The following is a 20593-nucleotide window of genomic DNA, read 5'->3' as shown; positions in this document are numbered from 1 at the left end:
GCTGGGGTGAGAGACCAGTTGTGTGTACAGCATGGAGTGCAGGACGCAGCCACTTGACCAGCTCAGAGTGAGAGCCTGTAGTGGGCAGTGGAAAAGAATCTCCTTGGGTGAGAAACTCTATGCCCTGTGCTAACCCAGATTATGTTATTTCACTAGATCGCCTTTGGCTCCTGTCATCCAATGCTGAGATTCCACAGAGGATGTGCAGAATGCCTCTCTGGTTTTATTCACCATTTCATCACATGAAGCTTTGTTTTTATTACCTGAGTAGCAGAAGACTTCCCATTGACTCAAAAGGTTTACTTTCCTTGTCAGCTGAGCACAATAGCCATCTCTGGATATTTGCCTGTTCTGATAGGAGTGGTCTATTAGGATAGAAAAATGCATTGATTTGATACTTCTATGAATTGTATCTAGTGCTTTATAATGTGTAGACCATGACAAACAGAGGATTAGAGTTGGGTTTTGGATCAGTGCTCTACACTTTTGTATGGCTAGCAATTCTTTCAGGGATGGAAAAGCTGTAAATTTCATGGTCCTTTGCTTGGGGTGCACTGGCATTTAAATAGTATTATGTTCTTTGTCTGAAATTCCATTATATGTGCATTATTCCAAGTGTTTGTGGGATTCAGCCCAAAGTCTCAATGCTAGTGTTTTTTGGTCAGTTGCAGCTGCATCTTAAACCCTTTTCCACAGTATGTTGGTCCTTTGGGTCTTCATTACAGTAGCTAGACTACTACTAGACCAGAGTATCTCTTTCACAGAGTGCAGCTTTAGTTTTAAAATATTTGCTTAGTGAAAATGCAGCAGTCAATCTGTAAAGTAATGCAATAGAAAACATAAATAGTCTTTGACAGATGTGTGTTAGGAAATAATTTTGATAAATGTTTCCTTTTGCTGACAAAGAGTTTTAAGCAATGATGTTTTTGAACACGATAGCTAAAGTTCCAGTTGGATACCCATTTTTCATCTGGCCTGGTCATTAGATTTGCTTTCACTTTTTCAGCCATGATTTGAACCAGGTTTCCCTGGTCCAAGACAATTATACCACAATAGTCCACTGAGCATCCATTTTCCTCAAAGATCTCTCTACAGAAGGGTTTAGCCAAAACAAACCATGCAGTTTCACTTTTTAAATGTTTATGTACCTTTCCCCCCAGCAACAACTGGTGCTCAATCTTTTAAAAATACAATTATTAAAACCAACTAAAGGCAGACAATAAAGCAATTCAGATGCAGCAGATTATATACAGCCCCTCAATCCCATCAGCACCATGAATTCATTTAAGAAAATGTGCATATGTTTGCTTAATTTAAATTTTTATTCTCACTACAACAGCACACACACACACACACATAGTAGAAGAGGGGAATTAGGAAGTGTGAGGATTCAGCAGGAATGTGTGAACATGTGAGCAATGCCATTTGATGATTATAGTTCTTAGGCTGCCTCTGATACTTGGATCTTTAGCAGCCTTTTAATGGTTTCAACTTGAATTGCAATTTTGCATTCGTTGACAGGTGAGGTAATGGCATTCTTCATTTGATTCATGAATTGACTTTGATTTCTCATATTTTTAGTGTCATGTGATTACCGAGCAATTCTTGATCTATGTAATATCCCAAGATGTGCATGACAAGATGGGTTTGGCTGCAGCCCCTACCCAGGCTGCCTGCCAGCCTACTAACATGTGGGCCACAGCACTATCATAGTCTGTATCAAGGAAATTAAAATTTTGCATCCAACCCCCCCCCCACACGAAGGCTGTGACCAAAATTAAGCAAAAATTGTACAGTTTTGCATATATGGTGCCAACTCACAAATTTTATTTTCGACTGTAGCAGAATGAGAGTTGAGGACTGGGGACAGGTAAAGTCTGTGGTGCAAACTTAAAGGCCTTTCAGTAATAAATTTCCCAGAAGTATCTGTGTTAGTTTTTTAAGATTTTCAGGACACCAAATTCTGTCAGCTGTCAGATTGTAGAATTTTGTTACTAATGGGCATAAAGATGACTTGTAAATGTTATCTTGGCAAACAGTGTATCTACTTTTGACATGTCCCTCCTCCAGAAAAAGCATATATTTTCACTTGATTTTTTCTTTTTTGTTTGTAAAGACTTTGCCCAATCATTCACTGAGCACACACATTTTTGAGGATTTTCTCTTCACATGAGTATTTTAAAAAGAGAGCTGTATCAATAATTATTAGGAATGTAAGTTACAAGTCCATTTCAACATGTAGCTCTTTACCAATAAGAGATTCTATGAAATTCACTGACAAATCAACTGCAGGACAGATGATACTCCTGGGGTTTGCTTCCTTCCAGCATTTAACCATTACAGCTCTCTTCTACACTAGCACTGTGGGGCTGTTTTTCTATATGTAGTTGTGAAAATTCAAGCTATGGCATATGCCTTGAAGCAGTGTGGTGGTGATGATAATGATAAGAGCCCAAGGCAAGAGAACATGTCTTATTCCCAAGAAAAGCCATACTTTGGCCTCCAGTTGACTCTGTGAAGGACAGATATGATGGCAGAAATTGAAATAATAGTTGTATTTTCACCATCTTTACTTGTCCCATGATGGCTGCTGAGTATGTTGAATAGTGAAGGACTTAGGTGAAACTGAGTTTCTGAGGCAATCTGACATTTGATGCTACCTCCATGGTTTCAGTAAGCTTGTCTAAAATGTCAGGTTCCCATCACACATTGGACATGTTTATACAACAATTTGGAAAATATGGAGAATGAAAGGGGAATGTGAAAATAGAAACAGAAGCAGGTGAACAGGTACACAGAGAACACATGATGCAACTGCTATATGAAGGATTTCCATTTGGAAACATTAAACCAGTGTGATTCTTTTATTTCTGGGTATGCTTTTGTACATGTATTAGGATGTGAGAGTTCCCAGTTTTTGTTGAAAAAGTTATCAGTCTGGTGCCAACACAGTTTGAGATGTGAAAACTTTTCTAGCCTTGATTTTCAGCATGGCCAGTTAACAAGATAAATTCCTTATGCAGCAAAAGTAATGGAATAATTGCCAGTCTTTTTCACTAGGTCTTAAGAGTGATGCTTACACTGTGAATGACTAATTTAATCCTAAGGTATTTTTATGTTCTGTTTCTTTACAGTTAGCTGCCCTGGAGAGACAAATCTTTGACTTTCTTGGCTTCCAGTGGGCTCCTATCCTTGGTAATTTCCTGCACATAATAGTTGTCATTTTGGGTTTGTTTGGAACCATACAATACAGACCTCGGTATATAGTTGTGGTAAGTTTTGAGTTCATTGATTTTTATTAAAATGGATAATATAATATTTCAGCTCAGTTATAATTTAAAACATCTGAATAATGTGGGTGGTTTGTTTTTTTAAAAAATGCAATATTATATTTTTGTTCAGTTCTCCAGTATGCTTCATGTATTTGTACCATGAATATTGTCAATCTCCTTTGGAGCAGGAAAATAAGTACTAAAACCTGAGTAGAATATTAGAATTAAATCATATGTCTGCAAAAATGTGAAACAGATACAAATATGTTCTACAAGCAGTATCCTCTGAAAATGTCACACCTTAGTTGGGGTAATTGACCTTGTAGGGCATCTCAAGCAGTTCTGCATTCAGGTCTCCCTAATAGCTGGCTGGGCATTGGTAAGAGAAGCAGTCCCAGGGGATATGACACTCCCTGCCCCCAGCCAGTATTGATGAATGGAGGCAGCTAGTTTGTAGCATACCTTCCTACCACCAGAGAGGAGTCCCATGGATGGAGAAGCTCCACCACACTACCCTGCTGTATCCAAGCAGGCAGAAAGCCAACAGGAAGGCCCAATACATGACATTTGACAGCTAAGGGTGGGACACCAGCAGCTTTAGACCCATTTTAAAGTAATTTTTGCAGTCATGAACTAAAACGAGATAAATTCCTTGTTATGTGACAAGAATTCCTTATGGATGTAAAGCCCCACAGATCCTTGGGCTAGCCTGGAGCTGATGGAATGAAAAGGGGTGGGGCAAGAAAAACTTAACCCACTTTTCTAGCTGGCATGAACCTCTAGGTTTTGGGATATAGCTGTATATCCACCTTTTTTCTCTCCCCCGCCCCGGCCAACCAATTTGGATAGCTCAGCCCTTCATTTGTTTACCATTTCTGATTTTTATCATGACCTTTTAAATAGACTCAGGAGAGAACCTCCTCCCCAGTGAATTCACTCTTTCTGCAATTCACACTCCCTTCCCCAACCAATTAATTGAGTTTTGGAGGTCATGTGAGACTGCTTTGAATTCCTGCAGACTTTAGTGACTGAGCCTGAAGGCAATGAAAGATAGGAATTAAAAAAAATAAATAACACTGGAGTGCCCATAGGCTTTTACATCAATTATGTAAACTTCCACAATTCTACGCACAGGCCATGTATAACTTTCAGCTGCATAGTTTTCCACTGGAACAAAGGGGAAAGAACAGGGGATCTCTACAGCTTAACCTATCCAGAAATCAAGCATTCTGAAGCCATCTGAAAAACTAGCTTCCTTCACATACCGCTGACCCCTCGCTGGCTGGAAAGGTTGAATGCTTATTGCTTTCCCCCTGAAAATGTCAGCATTTGGGATCTCTCTGTAATTTTATCAGTAATGGCTTTTGAGGTATAAAGATCACTACTTCTTTTTTAAAGGATATCTATTGGAGAATTTTTATAAAGCATGCTTTTAAAGTTTATTTCTGTATTGATGATTTGAGTCCTGTAGTTCTTTAAGTATGGTGACACCGCAGAGACCTTCAGAATGAAAGTCTTGATGAAGACTAGCCCTTTGTCGGAGGACCTTAAGGGGTTTTTTTGGGGAGGCATAATTTTCATGTGGTTGGGGGTGCTTTTGAAAAATCAGCTTTACCTTCTCAGCTGGAAAACATTTGAAAAGGTCCTAATTGCCTTTTGTGCATTACCATAAAATTCAACATTCTTTCTCTGCCCCCCACCCCATTGACCCCTGTCCCACCACTGCCCAGTCCTCTCCAGAGTGGGTAGAAATGGGTGCAAATAAGACTGGAAAGGCTTTACCCTTGGACTTCCTAATTACTGTAAGTCATTATACAAAGACATCTTGTCGTAAGTACAGTCTTGGTGAATAGTGTGTTAAGTAGCTGGCATAATACTTGCGCAGGTACAGAATCCCACAAATTAATTCACTCAGCTTCAGAATGGGGCCAATCAGCCTGAATTTCTGATTCCTATTTCTTATACCAAGGCTATAGAAAACTTAAGGATGCTTCATGTACCGTATATACTTGAGTATAAGCCCACCTGAATATAAGCTGAGGCACCTAATTTTAGGGGGAAAACTGGGAAAACTTCTTGACTTGAGTATAAGCCGGTTTACCACACCACAAACCTGGTGGTGGCGGTAGCAGAGGAGGAAGAACAAGCAGCCTGAAAGGGCTGCTTTCGGGCTGCTCGCTCCTGCTCCACCCCGACAGCGGCAGAGGCGGAGGAGGAGGAAGGAGCAGGCGAAAGGGCTCCTTCCGGGGTGGTGCCATCGGCAATGGTGGATTCCCTCTGAACTGGAGGGACCAGCTCCACGGGAATTGGGTCTTTTCCGCTACGGCGAAGCGGGGACCCATTCAAAAATCACAGGCGGATGAAGCCTGTGACCATGGGACTCGACGGGCACCCTTAGCGCCCCCCCAACCCGCAAAAGAACCCATTAACGGGCTCTGGAGTGAAGAGGGGGAAGTGGCGCGGTGCTGAGAGTCAACTGCTTCTTCCGTGGAGCGAAGCCACACAGCCGTTGCCGGAGAGCGCTGCCTTTTTCCTGGGACAATCTGGTTTCTAAAATAATCACCTGTGAGTACCTAAACTTGGACAATTGGACTCTAAATAAGGACTTGTGAGCAGAAAGGAAAATTGGACTTAAAAGTTTACCTTAATTTGGCGCTGAAACGGGAAGGTCTAAACATGAAGTCAGCCTTCCGTTTCTTTGTAGATAGATTAAAGCAAAGACATGGCAAACTAGAGCTCAGAAAATCGCCTGTAAAAGATTAACTTTCATCATTTAAAATTGTTGAACCCCCTTCGGAAGCAGGAGAAGAGGGGGGATTTTTTTGGACTGTTTAAACCTGCAGAAGTGAGGGTAAAGTAAAGTAACTTTCCACCGTCCTGATCCTGGAGTGGGGTGTTAGGACTGACTTTTTTGAAGGTCATTGACCAGAGACAACGTTTTTGACAGATAGCTATAAGAAGAGAAACTTTGACTCCATTGTTCCCCTTCGTTTCTTAAAGGAACAAATATTGACAAAATATCTGAAAAAGGAAACTTTGTCGCTAGACTTGTCTTTAAAAGAAAGAACAAATAGAAGTTTTTCCCCTAGAGGGAGACTGTGAAACTGTAACCAACTCCGGGGAGCTGGCAGCTGTTACAGATTACAATCGTGGGAATAGACATCTGACCTTGCAGGACAATGTATTCAGAAGCTCTGTTGTGTGCTTTCTATAAAACAAATGCCCTATTGGAACAGCTACATGAGAAGACGAATTCGATGGCTGGTTCAATTAGAAATTTTGAACAGGCAGTGGGAAATTTTGAACAGGCAGTGGGAAAATATGTGGAGCCCACCCAGGAATTAAATCAGGAGTGTGCCTTGACAGAACAGGCCCAACAGGAACATGAGCTTTCGGATTTGACAAATGAACTTGGAAAAAGCCAGATTTGGAAAGGAAAAGTTTGGTTTGGTTTGGAAATGGGGGGCTGGATAGACCCCCCTATGCAGGGATGTTTGGACTTTCCAAGTCTGGCAATGGGCCGTGAGATGTGTGGGATTGTGGGGGCTCTTAATTTTGGAGGGATTCTGAAACACGTTTTTAAATACCACATGGAGTTTAGTTTGGACTATGGAAAAGGGGCTGATCTGTTGAAAAGGGTCAAAAACATTGTTAAGATGGAGTTCCCACAAGTGAAACAAGCAGGAGACAAGGGAAAATAGAGTTACAAATATGAAGAAGAGCTGCGGAAGGGACATGGAAGAGACTTAAGGGCCTCGGATATAAGGGTACCAGGTTAATGCGCTAGATCGATGGGATAATAAGGACTGACAAAACCCAGGACCAGGAGGAAGGGACGCTGGATGAAGATTGGATTGTTTCTATTTCTTTTTCTACTACTAGGATTGTTTTATAAAATTGATGAATGTTAGAAAAATGTTGGAATGAAATTACTTGGCTTTAGTAAAAATGTTTAAAGAATTATGTAAGAATATTATGGTTATGAGAAGTTGGTAAAAATAAGATTTAAGTTTTAAGTTTCAAGGTTTTTTATAGTAAGATAAGATTAAAATAGTTTAAGGTAATGTAATGACAGAATTTTATGAAAAATGGAAAGGATTTGCTGCAACAATTAACAACTAGGATACAAAAAAAGGGAGGAGGAGGAGGTCAAAGAAAGAAGGTAATGACAGTTGAGGATTTGAGAATAATGGATTTGTTTTTAAAAGTTTGTGGTGTATTTTTTTTTTTTTTGAATTTGTATTGTTGGATGTGGTTTGTGTTTTTCTTTGTTCTTTCTTTGTTCTTTTTCTACTTTGTTTTCTTTTGTAACTCTAAAAATTTTTTTCCCAATAAATATCATTTAAAAAAAGAAGAAGAAAGGGCTCCTTTTGGGCTGCTGCTTCCCTCTCCACTGCCCCCGACAGCAGGAAAGGCAGAGGAGGAGGAAGGAGCAGCCGCTCGTCCTGCCGCTGCCGCCTCTGCCGCTCGCAAGAACAGGCATAGGAGCCCGGTTGGGAGAGGCACAGCTTTTGCATCTCATTTGGAAACCAAGGCCCCAGCGTCTGGAGGAAGAATGGAGAAGCACACAATGCCAGATGCTTGAAGTCCAGTGTGAAGTTTCCACAGTCTGTGTTGATTTGGGGAGCCATGTCATCAGCTGGTGTTGGTCCACTGTGCTTCATTAAGTCCAGGGTCAACGCAGCCGTCTACCAGGAGATTTTGGAGCACTTCATGCTTCCTTCCACAGACGAGCTTTATGGGGATGCTGACTTCATTTTCCAGCAAGACTTTGGCACCTGCCCACACTGCCAAAAGTATCAAAACATGGTTCAATGCCCATGGGATTACTGTGCTTGATTGGCCAGCAAACTCACCTGACCTGAACCCCATAGAGAATCTATGGGGCCTTGCCAAGAGAAAGATGAGAGACATGAGACCGAGCAATGCAGAAGAGCTAAAGGCTGCTATTGAAGCTTCCTGGTCTTCCATAACACCTCAGCAGTGCCACAGGCTGATAGCATCCATGCCACGCTGCATTGAGGCAGTAATTGATGCAAAAGGGGCCCAAACCAAGTACTGAGTACATATGCATGCTTCTACTTCTCAGAGGGCCAATATTGCTCTACTTGCGATCCTTGTTTTGCTGATTCCATTTAATATTCTAAATTTCTGAGATTGTTAATTTGGGGTTTTCATCAGCTGTGCACCATGATCATCACAATTATAACAAATAAAGGCTTGACATATCTCGCTTTGCGTGTCGTGAGTCTATCTCATATATTAGTTTCACCTTTTAAGTTGAATTACTGAAATAAATGAACTTTTCCACGATATTCTAATTTTCCAAGTTTCACCTGTAATTATCCTACAAGCACACTTTTGCAAAACTACCCCCCCCCCGCCAATTTCTTTGTTTGATATATGGCAAGGCTTCAGCTGTGTCAAGAAAGTGCTTTTCAGTTCAAAAATTTTTTTATATTCCTTCCACATTTTCTCATAGCATGGGAGATTCCCAAGCTGTTACTGATTAAGGATGATAAGAGTGTATTTGCTCAGTTTTCTCTTAGTACCACTGGTGTTTTACATCTGTGAAGTGATGCTTCACATAGCTAAAATTGGCCAAATATAGTCCGGGGGGGTGGGGGAATGAAATAAAATCAATTTACACGTTTCTCCAAGAAATGAAAATAGGACATGTTTTCCCTCCAGGGGAGCACAGAGGGATTTAATATTTGCATAGATAATTTTATGCTACCTAGTGTGCTCTTGCAAAGTCGGAATGTATGTAATATAAATGCCTACAGAGAAAGAGTTAGATTAGGGCGGGAAAGAAACCAAATCTTTTGGGAGTAATAACTGCAATACGTACAAGGAGTGAAACCAGATTACTTGGATTTAAGCCAGCTTGGACAGCGGAGAGCAACAAGAAAGGCAATTCCACACTGAGTTCAAAAATATGTTTGATAAGGCAGAGCTTTTCTGTGGAAAAAGTGATTTTGAGGAATTTTCTGTCTTATTGTCTTGTCCTGTAATTTCCCTGGTCAATCACAAGCCGAGCTAGACTGGGTCAGGGATTATTGTAAAAGGCATTTTGAAGGTATATGAGCCTGGAGCTGGCATTCTCGGTGCTTTGCTGAAGGCAACGACTGATTGAACAGCTACAAAGACAGTGTGACTGGATAGATTTCTTATCAGCCGCTCCACAGAATTCCACACACTCTGATGCTCCCTGCATAGTCTACAATTGGCATAGTCCTACTATATGAGTTCTTGATTTCCTATCAGATATTTCTGATTTCCTGCCAATCTAGCAGCTCAAAAGCACGAAGTGCAAGTAGATAAATAGGTACTGCTCCAGCGGGAAGTTAAATGGTGTTTCCGTGTGCTGCTCTAGTTCGCCAGAAGCAAATTAGTCATGCTGGCCACATGACCCAGAAGCTGTACGCTGGCTCCCTCGGCCAATGAAGTGAGATGAGTGCCGCAATCCCAGAGTCATCCATGACTGGACCTAATGGTCAGGGGTCCCTTTACCTTTTAACAAGGTTAAATCCACCTGCTACTTTTTAAATGTCTATCATCACATGTGGAGGGTGGAGTGGGATTGCACCTCTTGGCTGCAAGCTCAAGCCATTGTGCTTTCAACTGGCTTGTGAACAGATTCCTAAATGCACACAGAGTCGCTATGCTTTTGGGGGGGGGGTAGAGTCCCCAACTGTATGTTGATTTGGTTCACAGCTTCACTTGAATGTGCAGAGGATGTGATCACTGAGCACCATGAAGCTATCATTTCATTACATTATGCATTTGGATGTTTTTTCGACCTTGCTTCACTGCTTCTGAACTAGTACATTTGGATTGTTTGCACCAAACCATTCCTATTATACAACAAAGATTTTCCATTGACAATGCTTTCTGTCCTGCAAATTAACTTTGAATTTTGCAAACCAGCACAAAATAAGATCAAAAGCACTTTTCGATATCTAAGTGCAGCCTGTGTTTTCCAATGATAGTTTCTGTGGTTCCAAGTGTAGCATCCCTCACTTCTACCAAGCATTTTTTTCACCTGTAACTTCCTCCCTCCAGCCTTCAGGCATATATGGATGGATGGATGCCTTGCTATAATAAACACTCATGATATGGTAGGATATAAAAGATACAACCAACCAAAATTCAGGCTCCCCCCTTTTTTTATTTGCACTTTTATATCTGCACATATGTTCTCCATGTGATTTGAAGTTAGTGTAATCTAATGCTGGCAATTCTTTAGCAAAATTTATCCCAGCATCTGATTCCCAACTTTTCAGGCCATTTAGCAGAATAAGGCTATACAATCAAACCTCGGTTGTCAAATGTAACCCTTTCCAGAAGTCCATTCAGCTTCCAAAATGTTTGACAACTGAGATGTGGCTTCCAATTGGTTACAGGAGCTTCCTGCACTCAAGCGGAAGCCACGTCGAATGTTCGGCTTCTGAAAAATGTTCGAAAACTGGAGCATCTACTTCTGGGTTTTCGGCTTTTGGGAGCCGAAACATTCTAAAACGGAGGCATTCGGGATCTGAGGTTTGACTGTATTGCGATTATTTCAGTGCATTTCTATGTACAGATACATTGTGAAGAGGAAAAGGTAGAATACAAAAACTGTAAATCACTCAACGTTTTGGAATTTACTGGTGTCAATAGGTTAATCTAGCACCATAAATAATAAATCTAGCTTTTCCTTGTGTTTCGTTACAGAAGGAAAGAATATTGGATTTGCAATTGGCTACAGTTCTAGGGGCTTTCTGCCAAGAGAAATCTCCTGCTCATGGTTCCCAGAAGTGCTGTACCTATTGATCTTTTTATATTATTGATCTACACCTTGTGTACAGTGTTTTCATCTTCTCTTTTTCTCTTTTTCTCCACCCTAGTACTCGGTATGGACTGCTATCTGGGTCACATGGAATGTTTTCATTATCTGCTTCTATTTGGAAGTAGGTGGGCTTTCTAAGGTAGGTTCCATGTAAATCCTGGTTTTGGGGAGGATAGGACAATGATGTTTTGATAATAACATTACAGAAGGAATATTCTTTTTAAAAAACAAAACAAAACCATCAGACATCATTGGGTTGCTTTGCTGATCATTTGCCAGTCTGTCTCTTATAGTAAATGTTTGGGCTGCCTCATCTATTTTTTCTTGTAGAGGGTGATCACTGAGTGCAGCTGGACACGGGAAACATATTAGTTACTAACAGGGCTTTCTTTTCAGCTGGAATTCAACGGAACTCAGTTCTGGCACCTCTCAGGTGGGTGCCATTGTATTATAAGAGAGGTGTTCATTGTGAGTTCTGGCACCTTTTTTTCCTAGAAAAATAGCACTGGTTATTGGTCACTCTGGAATTGCATTTTGCAAATAAGAGTGGGCTAAAAATGTTTTAAATATATAAGTAACATTTTAAATAGTGTAGCATTTTAACACATAACAGCATGAAAACAAGTACCAACAGCTGTTTGGAGCACCATTATGCAAAAACAGCCTAATGCTATTTCATGACTATAATTCTATTTCTATTTCACGATATTAAATAAAAATCACACATAAGAGCCTACATGTTATTTTGGTTTCCTGGAGAGTTAACAGCAGTATCTTTTACTTTCAGAATGTGTAACTGCTCGGGGTACAGGGACCCCACCCCCAAAGCTTTTTTTTACAAAATCCAAACCATCTCCCATTAGCTCAGTAGTTTGAATAGGCCTCTGAGAATGCCCAATAAAGGAAATACAGTAGTCTTTTTAAGTTAATAATAAACAAACTGAAAAGGAAATGTTAATATAAATCCCAAGAATTATTCTGTCACCTATTCAGTAGCATGGGAGTGGGTGGGCAGGGTGAGTGTGAATGAACCTTTGGCACAGAAGAATTCTAATAAAAAAGTAAATGTGTATATATTTAATGAAATCGGCAAGTACATGGCATAGTAACAGAGAAGAACTTGTTCTAAGCGGTGTCTAAAGCATTAAAATATCTATGCAAGTTTCTTACACACACAATGTCAGCTGACCTGGTGGGTCCTCTGTTTCTTTTCTTCTGCTCATGTGGTTTTTCCTAATCTTTCAGCTACATCATAGACCCCACAAGTCCTATAGTATTTCATGGTAATAAAGTTCATTCTGGGTTTTCTGACTATTTTAATCATCATACCTAAATAATATCCAGGTGTTGTTTTGGTGTATTTGTATTTCTGGTCCTGAAGGTTTATTGTTAGTCTGATCATTTTTTCTACAGCGTTTTTTGTTTTTAGTCTGTTTTTTTCAAGGTAGACTTTCAAAGTAAAACTTCATTTTCTTTTATTACACCACAGTTTTGATTATAAATTTCATTTTGGAGCAAAAGTCTCCAAGATATCTGAGTTAGCCTTTCTTTCTGATGTTCTTTATTATATTCACCCCTTTCTGTTTCAGACAATTTGCATGATTTTTGGTTTGTATTGAAAATATAAACTTTTTAGGCAAGATCCAATGCTGAGGGGAGATTTTATGCTTGTTCCGTGCATGCACAACCAGAGTTCTGTTTTCAGAAGTTGTCAGAGTTCAATCTGTAGTTTGGCAATAAGGTATGAAAACTTCAAAGTGGGAAAGGTGTTAATATGTGCATGTCTCAAAAGGCCTCTACAGTTCTGATCTAGGTAGAGCAAGTTGCTCACTAGGAACTGTCCATGGTGCTGCAGTAGCCGACCTCCCTTGCTGCCTTGCCCTGTCGGCTCCTCAGTGGAACAAGAACAGACCAGCATGCTAGGTTTTTTTAAACAAAGCTTTGTAATGCTCTGCTATCACTGATAGTTAATGAGTTTGGGAAGAGGTGAGGTTATGTTTTTACTATTATTTCAAACAAAACAGACTGGTGAGGCTAAACCAATGACTGAGCTAGAAGTATATACTGTATAACCAGACAATGCAGGACCAAGAGTGGTGATGGAAAGAGATGGTTGAGTTTCAGAAGCCGAAAGTCACCTCATTTCCTCCAATCTCAATCATTGCCTCCATTCTCAACCAGGCTTACTATCAGAGATGCCAGCTTGCATCTGTTTCAGTGTTGCAGACTATGATGCTGCTGGGCTAGTGGTGAGTGAGGTCAAAACAAGAATGGGCGTGCTACACCACACGCAAACCCACACACATTGCACCTCCACCCCCAGCATATCTCCCCTCCCCACATGCAGTCACTGCACACAGTATGTGGATGCTTAACCCTTCCTGTCCCAGCAGCGACCCCACCCTCCTTAAAACAACCTCACGCTGCAGTTAGGCATTAGAAAATATCTAACTAGTGGAGAGGCTAAGTCAGGTGGGGCTGCTGTGAGCAAGATGGCGAGGCCACATGAGGTGCATCCAGCCCATGGCTCAACTGGTTGCCTATGGTATGGAACAAGAGTCCCTCAAAGTCTTTCTCCACTCCCTACAAGCTTCATAATAACTTTTTGTAGGTATGCTTCACTTATACAACTGCATTCCTGAGGACTTAATTAGAAAGCCTTTCCAGATGGTGCCAAAAATAGTTTTGTATTTTCCCAGGTGACATTTACAGTGGTTTCATAGAATTGCATAAAAACAGGATCATAAAACAGCAATATTGTTTTAAGTAGGAAATTCATTTTCTTTTATTATACCACAGTATCCCATTCTGCAACTGCAAGGGAAAGAACTGAGGGTTTCGATGGTGGATAGAAAAACATTACCTGGATTCAGGATCTATCTGTAGATGGATAGCAGCAGGGGTGAACTTCGGTCTTCAGAAGGTCAAAATTTAACATGGGTTGCTAGTGCCCAGGGCTGTGTGGAGGTGAGGGAGGGTGGGAGGGAAATATGCATGCACATTCAACTGCCTAACAGCGTCTGTGTCACCCAGGAGATTGCAGCCACAGAGATAAGAAAAGAGGAGTCATTCCAATGTCTGGAGAGGTCATTTCTTGGTTCTCATGGAGAAGCCATTTTCAATGAAACCCAGCAACGGATGTTTACAGCTATATTGAGGCAGCACCAAGTGTTGACATTTTGTGCCCCAAACAATTTTGCACCCTGGGCAACCACCCTTGTACCCCCCACACACATTCCACCACTGCTGCCACCCCACCTGTCACCTTCCATCCTGCTCAATTCACTTACATCATAGTTGTGGCACCTTGCAGTGCTCCCTAGGCTTGACACGCAGTATGGTGGAACCAGTCACACTACCCTAAATCTGCCTCTCTTAGCAGTTCTACCTATTGAGAATCAACTGAGAAGTAGACCTGGGATGAAAGTTTCCCAGAGGCCAGGTATGTTCATGCCCCATCACCAGTCTTTTACCAGGTTGACCAGAAAGGATAGACCTATTCTGTTGTGCTAGTTACCCTTTCACAGTTTTTACCACTCCACCTCCTGGGAAAAATCTCTGTGGGTACCTATGCCAGCAGAGGGAGAACTCAAAGCAGGGATGTTGCTTTTGAATGCAGCTCTGCCTTACTTCCTTGCTGTTGAGTGTTGTCCAAAACATATTTCAGCCAATCCTAAATACTTTTGTACTATATAATCATAGAATTGTAGATTTGGAAGGGACCCCAAGGGTCATCTAGTATAACCCCCTGCAATGCAGGAATCTCAGCTAATGCATACCTGTCAGATTCAACCTCTGCTCAAAAACCTCCAAGGAACGAGAGTGCACATTTTGCAGATATATCTTACAGTTAAGATAAAGAAAGTATGTGTGATACAATTATCTGCAGCTCCTATTCAAACCCTATTTAAAATGAAATGAATGGCCTTTGTTGGATACCGCAATAGATGCCTTTGGCTTTTGTATTCTTTAAAATTCAGGTGGAAACCCACTTGTAAAATGCTTGCTTCTTGAGACTCTTCTCCCATTTGAGGTTGGCACTTAAACAAAACCTCCCTTATTGTGCCCTCTTATAATTGTTAGGGTTGTTGTAAAATTGACCACATAAATATGATGAGTGAGCCCTGAAATGTTTTGAATTTCTTTTATTTATTGAGTGCAGAAGGAGAAGAGAGTCTAGTTTAAAAGGAAGGCTCAAGGTTTCTGAAATCAATGATTCTGAGAATTGCCTAAGTGTTGAATGATATGCATGAATAATTTAAGACTGTTTTGTTTAAATGTGCAAAAGTCAAGTTATCCTTGCAGTGCGACACATTGTCAATTGCCAGCAATTTCCTATGTTTTTGAAAACCACAAGCAGCAATTTACAGGAAAGATTAGGGCTGTTACTATACAATGTGTGACATTTTCTTGATTTAAACTGTCATTCTGAAAAGCTGTTAAGAGAGATCTGGAGTTGGAGAGAGCATATAAAGTTTAGTGGATTTTTTATTTTTTTTAAGCTGAGCTTCAGTTTTATTTTTTTGCTTGTTAAAAGCCAAACGCAGAAGTTGAAGTATGTGTGTATGCAGATTTGCATTTTCAAAGGAAATTGCATGTGGTCTCTTTTGGCATTCATGTGATGTGGTGGTATATGCTACAGCACTGACATTTTACATCTCCTAAGTACAATAACATATTTCTTAAATATCAACACTGTTCTAAGGATATGCCAGAAGTTTGATAGTAAGTGTTTCAGACAGCTGGCACCACAACAATATATACTGCTTTTATCTCAACCTGTCTTTCTAGAAATAATGCTCAGGATTAATTTATTTTTAGGTTATCAAAAATCAACTCCACTTAAACTCATGCAGCACCTTTCTAGTTGCTTTATATGTAAAGACACTAGTCTCGATAATGATTCTTTAAATGGGATCATATACAACAAGCTTTACAATGATTTCTGTAGCCAGATTAGTTTCCAAACTAAATTCTGGGTTTGGTGTTGACTTGCTTCACATAGATCACTCCACATTCTGTCACCAGGCAATGTGTTTTTTGTTTGTTTGAAGGAACTGTTTATTACACAGCACAAAATACACATAGCAGTAACTTGAGGTTATGGCAAAATCAGGTCCACTTGGAATGCACAGAATTCATTCAACTTAAAATTAAAGTAAGTAAGAGTTGAATCATTCAATTTAATTTTAAGCTCGAGTCATGCAATTTCTAGGAAATCACAGTTCAGTGTCAACAGGTTTATATACCTTTGGCTTTCCAGATGTTGCAAGACAACTCCCATCATGCCTGACTATTGGCTCTGCTTACTGGGACCAATGGTAGTTGAGTCCGACAAAATCTGGAATGGCACGGGCCAGCCACCTACTGCATTTCATTACTAAGTGTTGAAACTCTTTTTCTTAAATTTCATGGTAAATATTGTAGGCATATAAGAGTGAAGTGGATAAAAATTATTGGTGGAATTCAATATAGTATTAAGTGGGGTATGTGCAAACAGAATTAAGTCTGCTGGTGTAAGGATGCTTGGAATTGCAGTCCTGTAAGGGATAAACTACAGCTTCCATGATTCTTTGGGGAACATCAGAGAATCATGGCAATGTATGGCATGTACATAGCCACTGAATACATGCTTCATTATCCCTATGGTATAGAATACAATGGCTGGAGATATAGACCATGACCCTCTGAGATTGATGGTTCCTGCTAGGGGTGGCTGCAGAACCAGCCATCAAAAAGCTTCTGTACTCTGCTGGAGCAACAGCTCTCCTTGTGAGTGAGAGAAAATGCTCCAGCCAGCACCTGTCACTGTGTTGCATCCAGGATCCTAACTGACCCTGTTTTCCCAGATGTAACACTCTTTTGCCAATAAGTGCCTCTTATTCAGTTGAAAAAAGCAATAATACAGAAGTGGGCCCCCAAAAGGTGAATACACCCACACACCCCTGCGGTTGACACTTTGCACATCAAAGTGAGCTCCAGCTTCTGGAGGAGGAAAGATACTTGTTGGCAGGATCATGAGATTCTCACCTGATAAGAAGAGCATTTTTCTGAAATCTAAGAAACCAATACAGTAAAACGTGTCTGTCTCTCTGCTGTTATAAAGTTTACTTAGATAGCCAGCTGAATGCTCCTGCGTCCGTAGAACCCTTTTTGAACTTGTGTCAAGTCCAACTAACTTCATTGATGCTGTATAGAATACAAGCCCTTTCAGTGTATTTCTTTCTCCACTGCAGTATGTACAGCATCCTTGATTTATCAGGCCATCTTATGTAATGTCATGTTTTATTACCTCACTATGACTTCTGAATCAAGGATTTTTGATGACTGCAATTCAAACCAAAGTGGTGCTTTTAATGCTTGGATATGTAAGCCTAAAGATATTCACATTTTAGAGATTCAGAATTCTCACTGCGTGAAAGATGTGGTGTTAAACTGCTATTGGCACATGGTAAGCAACTGCTCATGAGTTTTGGGTTTGGATAAATTAACACTTAGCAGCTTTATGCAAGCTAGAGAGCCATATAAATCACATTTGCCTCCATGTCTGTCTTGGAGCCAGGATTCAGGCCCAAAAGTTGCTTTCAGTGTCCCGAAAGTTTTAAAGTAATAGCTGCTGAGAGTGCTGTCTAACACATGCAGAATGCACGTCCCTAAAACCTGAAAAAGTACAGCCTGCCCCACTGCTGGAATGCAAGACAGTTTCCATGTGACCTTCAGAGAAGCTTGAGCTGTGGTAACTCTTTTTTCTTTTTCTGTGGGTGGTCCTCAGTTTTCAGTCTTTTTGTTCACAGGGTCACATGTTCACTACAATTCAGAAACGATAAAAAAATAACCTGAAGAAAAGGGTGAGAAAACAAAACAAAAGAAACAAACAGAAAAAGGCAAAAGATATCATTTCTGTACATGTAGCAACTTGCTTTCCTCTTAGTGTGATGTTTGCTCATCGTTGAGCCATAGCATCTTTTTTAAAAAAAGGAATCAATAGGAATTTATTTCTGCAGGATTTATATTCAACAAAAATGGGTGTGGGTATGTTCCATGTAGGGATGAAATATAGATAGGCAGATAGCGGGAAATGTTGTCTGAAGGCTAGGCAGAATTTGCCTCCTCAATTGCCTTGGGACTGCTTCATGATGGGAAGGGATGGCATATTGGAAGTGGAGCTTTCAGTGGGGATTTGTGGGCACTGGAGACTCTAAGGTAGAAATCTCCTGGTTACAGAGGTGGATTTAGGGCAGCATGACTGTTCTGCCACACTGAGCACCACACCTACAGGGCATCACAGGGCATTGCAACTATGACATAGTGAATTAAGCGGAAGGCAAGAACTAAGGGGGTGCCAAACTTTGGCCTTGCACAGGGCACCTCTGAAATTTGAAAGACCAAAGTCTGCCCCTGCTGGTTAACATCTAGTCTTTGAAAATGATCCAGTTTTTCTGCCTGTGACTTTTAGAGGTTGAGCACATGACCATCCTTTCTCTGTCATAGCTTTGCTTCATCATTTGCTTGTCCCTCGTCTGTTTTTCCCACCGCACCCCGCCATTTATACCATATGTCTTAAAATTAAAAAGTCTTAAAGGCTGTACATTGCTTTTTTCAGGATTGAAAAATACACACACTTTGTATTTTTGTCCCCTTGTAACATCTTCCTTCTGCAACTATGCTGTTTGCACCCAAATCCAGAGTGAAAATGCCTGGAGTTCTGCTACTATGCCTCAGTGGATAAACATTGCTTTAACACTCCCTTTGATGATCCCAAATGTTTGTTGTTGCCATTTCTCTTTTTATCTGGAAATCCCCAAAGGAAATTCCTTTATTGTACAATCCCTTTGAGCAATATTTTATTTCCCAGGAATAAGGGTGTGGACCAGAACCAGGGAGGGGTATGGCCTGGGGAGACTCCCAGGGGCTGGGGGAGGGCCAGGGGGCTGGGGGAGGCTGCATTTGACCCTCAAGTCTGAGTTTTCCCACCTCTGTTTTAATGCCTTCTTTAACATCTTTACTCTGTGTTTTATTGTTAAAATAGAACCATGATAAAACTCAGCATATGGTGTGAAATAAATGTTACTTATGATATTTTATACGTTCACAAAAATGATAATAATCTGACGTACTGGAATGTAATAGCACATTCCTTCCTGTCACAAGCAAGGGGGAAAGCCATATATAAGTAACAGCAGAGAAATTGCCACTACTCTCATCTGGAGTGATATGCTATTAGATGCTTATCGTGTGACTTAAAAAGGATATATTTAAGTGACAATCATACCTAACAGCTGAGTGCTCATTTCATTGGCTTGGCAGTTGCTATCCTATTTTATGAAATGTTAATACCCTCCTTTTTTAAAAGATTGTATTACCAAGCAGCCATACATCAACTCGTTCTGATAACTGCGGGGCTAAGGGCCTCTTATAACCAGCTCAGCATGTGGTAGTAAAGATAGATAGATGATGATGATAGATAGATGATAGATAGATAGATAGATAGATAGATAGATAGATAGATAGATATAGGGACAGATAGATGTAAAGGACAGCAAGTCCATGCCAGGTTCTCCAGCATGTCAGATTGAAAGTGGCCAAGTACATGCACGGAACTCCTCCCAGATCAAGTTTCAGCACACACATTTGCAGTGATCCGCCCAAAGGAAATATAGACTACATAGCTCTTTCTTTAGAATGAAAACGACAAGCTCACAAGTTGCCACTGATTCTGCCCAGTGAATTTGCCACACCATTGATTTTTACTAAACTTGGAGAAAGTGCTGCAACTGCAAATAGGAATTACGGTAGCTGGCTTTTCCCTGCTACATGGCAAGGTTCCATCCTGTTTTCAGGTTTTTCTGTTATCACCATGTGTTGAACTAGGTGTGTATCAAATTACAGCTTTTTTTTTTTTTATCTCACTGTCCACTATGCCAGAAACAAATGTGATTAATTATGCAATTATTCACGTAATCATTTAATAACTACTGTCCCTGATGGATATGCTCTACTTCCTCAGTCAGCAGCAGTTCCTTTCTAAATGCTAGTTGCTGGAAACCACAAGATATACAAAAGTTTATATCCAATACAAAATATATTTTTATAATACACCTGAATAAAAGAAATACTTTCAAAATTGAGGAAAGAGGAGAAAAGTAAAAAAAGAAAAAGGAGCGAGGGAGAAAAGGAAGATGAAAAGACTTCTGATTCTCCATCTGTCAGCTAAATATAGTAACTTGTTCACTCCTTGACAGCCAACTGTCCTATTTTCTATAAGCTAATATTTTTTCAATCTTTAGATCCACATATTACAAGTTCATTTTCTCTTTCACGCAAAAAGTCCATATGAAGTTTCCAATCCTTAATAAATGTCAAAAAGATTTTTCTCTGATTAAGCATGTTAACTTTTACATCTCAGCTAAGTCCAATAATTTTATCAAGCATTCCTCCATAGTAGGTAGGGCTGTGTCTTTCCATCTTTGTGCGTACGACAATGTCACTG

At 40.3% G+C, this 20593-nt stretch overlaps 1 protein-coding gene across 2 annotated transcripts in view; it reads left to right on the top strand.

Annotated features, from left to right (window-relative positions):
- Positions 1-20593, top strand: part of NKAIN3 (sodium/potassium transporting ATPase interacting 3) — a 195781-nt gene that overhangs the window by 90160 nt on the left and 85028 nt on the right. For both annotated transcript variants that reach the window (XM_081013667.1, XM_081013668.1), the window contains exons 2-3: positions 3135-3272; positions 11162-11242. In XM_081013667.1, coding sequence (XP_080869793.1) covers positions 3135-3272; positions 11162-11242 — 219 coding nt within the window. The remainder of the gene's footprint in view (positions 1-3134; positions 3273-11161; positions 11243-20593) is intronic.

The sequence above is a fragment of the Podarcis pityusensis genome (assembly GCF_964106645.2).
Source record: "Podarcis pityusensis genome assembly, chromosome: 7".
NCBI lineage: Eukaryota > Metazoa > Chordata > Lepidosauria > Squamata > Lacertidae > Podarcis > Podarcis pityusensis.
The sequence above is the reverse complement of the archived record's forward strand: the minus strand, read 5'-3'. Positions and strand labels throughout refer to the sequence as shown.